Source organism: Elephantulus edwardii, unplaced genomic scaffold (assembly GCF_000299155.1).
Source record: "Elephantulus edwardii isolate Elephantulus edwardi_28Jun2011 unplaced genomic scaffold, EleEdw1.0 scaffold00092, whole genome shotgun sequence".
In the NCBI taxonomy this organism is placed as follows: Eukaryota; Metazoa; Chordata; class Mammalia; order Macroscelidea; family Macroscelididae; genus Elephantulus; species Elephantulus edwardii.
The window spans coordinates 3219388-3225387 of NW_006399842.1; the positions used below are offsets into that span (position 1 = coordinate 3219388).

The 6000-nt window shown below is 37.8% G+C and overlaps 1 protein-coding gene across 1 annotated transcript in view; it reads left to right on the forward strand.

Annotated features, from left to right (window-relative positions):
* The window catches only part of MEGF9 (multiple EGF-like-domains 9), a 141818-nt gene extending 137669 nt beyond the window's left edge, over positions 1 to 4149 (forward strand). The window contains exons 5-6 of the mRNA XM_006890695.1: positions 1532 to 1801; positions 3698 to 4149. Of these exons, the coding sequence (XP_006890757.1) occupies positions 1532 to 1801; positions 3698 to 4149 (722 nt within the window). The remainder of the gene's footprint in view (positions 1 to 1531; positions 1802 to 3697) is intronic.
* Positions 4150 to 6000: the final 1851 nt, after the last annotated feature.

The following is a 6000-nucleotide window of genomic DNA, read 5'->3' on the forward strand; positions in this document are numbered from 1 at the left end:
TTTGTCTGAGATGGTATTACAAAATGTTCGTTCCCAGTCAGTAGGTTTTCTTTTCACCCTGTTGGAAAAAGTTTTTGATGCACGCATGGACTTGTACACCAATGTTCGTAGCACTGTTATTCACCATCGCAAGAACATGGAAACAGCACAGATGTCCAACCACAAACAAGAGGATTGAGAAATTATGGTACATTCACACAATGGAATCCTATGCAGCACACAGGAGCAATGATTTTGTAAATTATTATTTCATTTTGGAGGGACTGGAGAGCACTATGCTGAGTGAACTAAGAACAAATATTGTATAAAACCATTATTGTAGAATGAGTGTAAAGATCCAAGAGGGGGAGGGTTGGGTTGAAGCAGAGGGATGTGCAGGGGAAGGAGGGATTAATCACGGGGTTGTACAATTTGTTGGGTGGAGGCAGTGACGGAAATTGGAAGAATCTGTTCTGGAAAACAATGTATTTGAAGTTTGTAAATAAACCAGTATAATAATAAAAAATAAATACTACTCATATAAAAAATATGTTGTTGTGTGTTAAGTGCCATTGAGTTGTAGGTGACTCATAACGACCCTATGAACAAAAGTCCTCAACACTTGAGTGTGTCTTTCATCCTTTCTCCAGGTTCATAGGGTTTCAGGAGGCAAGCTACTTATGTAAGTGGATGCCAATCCTGCTTCCAAGCTTGTTTCAACCAGGGAGCGCCACCAAACACTGTCCACCATGGGTAACCATTATCACATTTGACACATGAGTGTCAGAGCATTCAGCTTCACAGCGACCACAAGTTACCTCTGTATGACAAGTGGACACACCAGGGCTATACGACCTAGAAGACTTTTTGAACAAAAACAGTGACAAAAACAGGTCTTAAGACCATGGATTAGTATCACACACCTTTGGCTTGGTAGCCTAGCTTTCAGTCCACTAAGCCACCTGGTCTCCCTCTGTGTTGTTAAGTGCCATCGAGTCATAGGTGACTCATAGCGATCCTATGAACGCAAGTCCTTGACACTTGCGTGCGTGACTTTTATCTTTTCTCCAGGTTCATAGGGTTTCCAGAAGCAAGCTATTTACGGAAGTGGATGCCACTCCCGCTTCCAATCTGATAGTAAATAGTAATCTAAAGTCTTTTCTCAGTTGAACAATTTTGAGTATAGCAGGAGTGACATCCACTTCCTGAAGAACATGTCTCTGGTAACTCTGTGAACTTTGATAAAAGTCGATAGTTGTAGAGGGGCTTCAGGCCTTTTGTTCATAGGGTCGCTATGAGTCATGCTCAACTCAAAGGCAATCAACAACAACAATAAAATTACTGAATTATACACTTCACATGGGTGAATTGTATGGTATGTGAAATACATTTCAATGAAACTTCAAAATCATTTGTATGAATAGAATGATAAAAATGTCTAAACTTTTTGAGGACTAATGAATGGTTTGAGGTTTTGGTTTTTTAGTGTTTTTTCATTTTTCATTTTCATTTAGACTGTGGTCAATGACTTTTGGTGTTCTGTCTCTTTTAGAATCGGGTGAATCGGAACCTACATGTATCCAGTGTAAAGTTGGTTACACAGGCCGGAACTGCAATAAGTGTGAAAATGGCTATTACAATTTTGACAGCATCTGTATAATCTGTAAATGTCATGGTCATGTGGACCCAGTTAAAACTCCAAAGATTTGCAAGCCTGAGAGTGGTGAATGCATTAACTGCCTCCATAACACCACTGGGTTTTGGTGTGAGTCCTGCCTAGAAGGTTATGTTCCAGATCCTGCAGGAAATTGCATCAAGAAAGGTAAAACCTAAGGTTGTACATTTAATATCTAAGCCTAGCTCTGAAAATCTGAGGACAGCTATCTTTAGCTTTGTAAAGCCTTCCAAATCTCACCAGAAAAGATTTCTGGAAATAGGTTTGTTTGGTTTTTTTTTCTCTCTCTCTATATATATACCTAAAGATATTTTTTTCTCCCCATTTCTGCTCTCCTGACACCCAGAAGTCAACTCCAGAAATTTGAGGGCCGAGACAAAGTCATTGCAGTGTTCCCACATTTTCTTTTCATCTTTTATTTTTTATGTTAATAATTTAAAAGTCCTATCATTTTTTTATTCTTTGCTTCTTGTATTCTCATCACTTCCAGTGATCATCAAAGGTCTTTCCATGTAGGGACCTATATATAATCTGATTAGAAGTTCCAACTGAAAAACTAGAGGTCATTTTAGCATCTGTCCTAATTTGATACCTATTTCCTCATGCATGGTAGAATAAAATAATACTATTCATTTGTAAACCTAAGTATTTAAAAAACTGTTTTATTTTAGTTTTTAATAGAAAGGTACTCACAGTTTATTAGGTCACAAAAAGATTGGTCTATACTCTTTTCCATACTAAACTTTTATATTCTAATAGATACTGACTGAATGCTAGGAGGAATAGATATTCTTTTATTGAGTGCTTACTATGTACTAGGGAGCTCAGGTAGCCTAGTGGGTCTGGAGTTACGCTGCCAAGTCAAAGGCAAGTGGTTCAAATCCACTAGCAGCTCCACAAGAGAAAGATAGGCAGTCTCTTCCCTTGTGATGTACAGCTTCTGAGAACTCACTGGAGGATCAGCTATAAATTGGTTCTGACACAGCAGCAATGACCAACAATACACTAAATCTTAGGCAATGTAAGCATTAAATATGATGTCTGTATAGTACATGATTTAATTTAATTCTTCCTAAAACCTCTGAAAAGTAGATATTCTCCTTTCACAGATGAAAAATATCAAGTTTAAAAGTATTTATCTATCCACCAACTTCTCTGGAGGAGGATAGACAATCTCCTCCCATGCAATTAACTGCCCCTGAAAACCCACTGGTGGATCAGCTATGGGTCAATTCTGACTCAATGGTACTCAACAACAACAAAATAGCTATAGTATTCTATTTTATTCAAAAGCCTTTGATCTTTGCACTAAGCTGTACAGCCATTAGGGAGACAAAGTATAGTCCCTCAATTATAAAATGGCTAAAATCTACACAATGGAAGAATTACACATATGATCAAAGCAGAGCTGTTTTCACATTGCTGATATCAATTAAGACATTTGAATTGTGGTTTTCAGGTATAAAAGGAAAGAGTTTTTTCTTTTCTTTTTTTTTTAACCTCCTTTGAGGGGAATTTTACCCTTGTGAAATGCTATCAGACATAGTTCAAATTATTGCTTTCTACCTTTGTCACTTTTAACAAAGTTATTTAGAACTCAGTAATGTCATATTTGTGGGAGAAGGATTGGCAATCTCCTCCTATGAGATTTACTGCCTCTGAAAACCCACTGGAGGGTCAGCTATGGGTTGTTTTTGACTCAACAGCAAACAACAACAGTATCATATATGCTATCTTTTCAGGAATTTTTACTAACTATCCAAGAGTTAAGAAAGATAGAAACCATAATATTGGATTCCTGAATATTTTAATATAAAAATTATACATGTTATAGAATAGCCATGAATATACTAGCCTAGCTTTTAGGCTTTGATTCTTTGCCATATATTTCTTTTTTAAAAATGCCTTTATCTTTTAGTATCTCTCAGAAGAGTATCATATCAACATCCCCATCAGTTTCCACGCCCATGTGTATTTTTTTATTGTTTCTCAAAACGAAATAGTTTTGTCTTTTACATTTCATTCTCTGTTTTTTATTTTCAGAAGTTATTGTTACAACACCTGAAGGTTCTACCATTTTGGTTTCCAATGCCTCTTTGACCACATCAGTGCCCACCCCTATTATAAATAGTACATTTACCCCCACAACCCTGCAGACTATCATTTCAGTAAGCTCTTCTGAAAACAGTACTTCAGCTTTGGCTGATGTATCGTGGACCCAATTTAACATCATCATTTTGACAGTCATCATCATTGTGGTGGTGCTGCTGATGGGATTTGTGGGGGCTGTGTATATGTACCGGGAGTACCAAAACCGGAAACTGAATGCCCCGTTTTGGACCATCGAGCTGAAAGAAGATAATATCAGCTTCAGCAGCTACCATGACAGCATTCCTAATGCAGATGTGTCAGGATTATTGGAAGATGATGGCAATGAAGTGGCCCCCAATGGACAGCTGACCCTGACAACGCCCATGCATAACTACAAAGCCTGAGAGTTAGAACTGTTCCTGGATCGTTAACCACAGTGCACGCTGAGAGTGTCAGCCGTTAGGCAGTACAAAGCCTGGACAGAGTTTGCTGAGGAAGCAGAGGCAAATGGCGCGTCTGGAATTTTCAGGTGCAAATTTGTAATACACTTAGCTATCTTTCCTAGTTTTCCCGTGAAGATCTGAAGCATTCACTGTGGTTAAGGACTTGAAGTAAAAATATATTTTTGTATGAAACCACAAGGGTATATAGTAAGCAGAACACAGTGTGCAGCCCAGATTCACTTTGACCTCCAAATAGCCTCTTGGGGGAAAGTGTTCACCTAACCGCCTAAAGCAGGATGATGGCTGGGCAGAGGGAAAAGACTGCTGGAAGACCTTAGACTTTGGCTCCATTCCTGAAACACATTTTTTTTAAAAAAAAAAAAGAAGGTTGGGGATGGTATCCATTTTTCTGTATTAAAAGGTGTAATTTAGAAAAAGCTTATTTCCAGACTGTATCATGAAAAGCAATCTTGATTGTTTCTAGAATAGGGACAGAAAAGTCCCAAGAAGATCTTTCGAAGGGCTTGGTTATTCCTTCCAGGATTCTTGCCCAGTGGTGGGATTAAAGCACAGGATAAGCTTCTACTGGTACAGAGAATGAAGGCAGCACTCAGGAGCAGGAAGCTGGTGGTCCTCCTCAGGGTCTCAGTGTAAATGATCAGTCGACTAAAAACAAGGAGTATTCCTGTCTCTAGAGAAATAAGGTGTACATAGTTAATGTAGCATATTTGGTTAACATTTGTATCTATTTGTAAAAAAAATCATGTCATATTTTATCTAGAATTTATTTGTACAGCAGTTAATGGCATTGTAAAAAAGAAAATACTAGGGTCTAATTGGTTAAAATATTGTAAAATAGATGGCAATATTGCTAGAGCTGGGACTCTGGTGACCATCAGTCATTTTAGTTCCTCTTTGGACATTGTTGAAATTTGTAAGAGGTTGAATGTTTCTAATCTTTCTTTTCCTTTTCCAATTAAAAAATAGAGTTATATGCCCTTTCATTTACAAAGACTCAAAGAATATCTTTTTAAGTCAACATTTTTAAGCTGGCCATAGTCCAAAAACTACTCACCCATTTAGACACTAGCCACTCTGTATATGGTTTTTCCTTCACACACATAAATAGAAACATGTCTTCATTTTTAATTTTTTTTTCCTAAAGACAAAAATGTCTTCCAAAGGAATTAGAACTGTTTTTGTTCCAAAAGGGAAAAAAAAACCCTGTCCTATGAGTTCTAGTTTTCATTACTGTGAAATATTTGTATTCTTGTTCGTTGCCCCCACTTCCGCCTGCACTCCCACTAACTAAGCCTTCCTCTAGTTCAACACAGCCTGTTACTCCTTTGCTGCGAGGTGTGCACTGTCTCTCAGAGGTGCTCCAGTTCTCTCATCTTGTCTTATTAGAGGGTAGCTCTGCAGTTGAGTATGTAGCTAGTTTTTTATTTTAGATGCCATTTCCCCACCCCCAGAGCCTGTGTACTGTTATTCTCATCTATTACTATATTGACCGACTGTGGATTAAGTGAGCCAGAAGAGGTAGGCAGAGGTCAAAGACAGATATGCTTAGGAAGAGAATCGAACTGTGCAGTGGTTATACAAAAGTGAAGATTTCTTATTAGATTAAACCCTATCCTTCCATAAGTGATTCCTACCTAAATTGTTCTCAGGGTTTAGAGATGATCTTCTGGAAGAGGTGCAAGCAGGAATTAGAACTACTTCCTCATCACCCGTGGTACTGCACATATTTGATCATTGCTCACAAGAATGCATATTTCTCTGTTATATTACCTTAAAATTATTTAACATTTC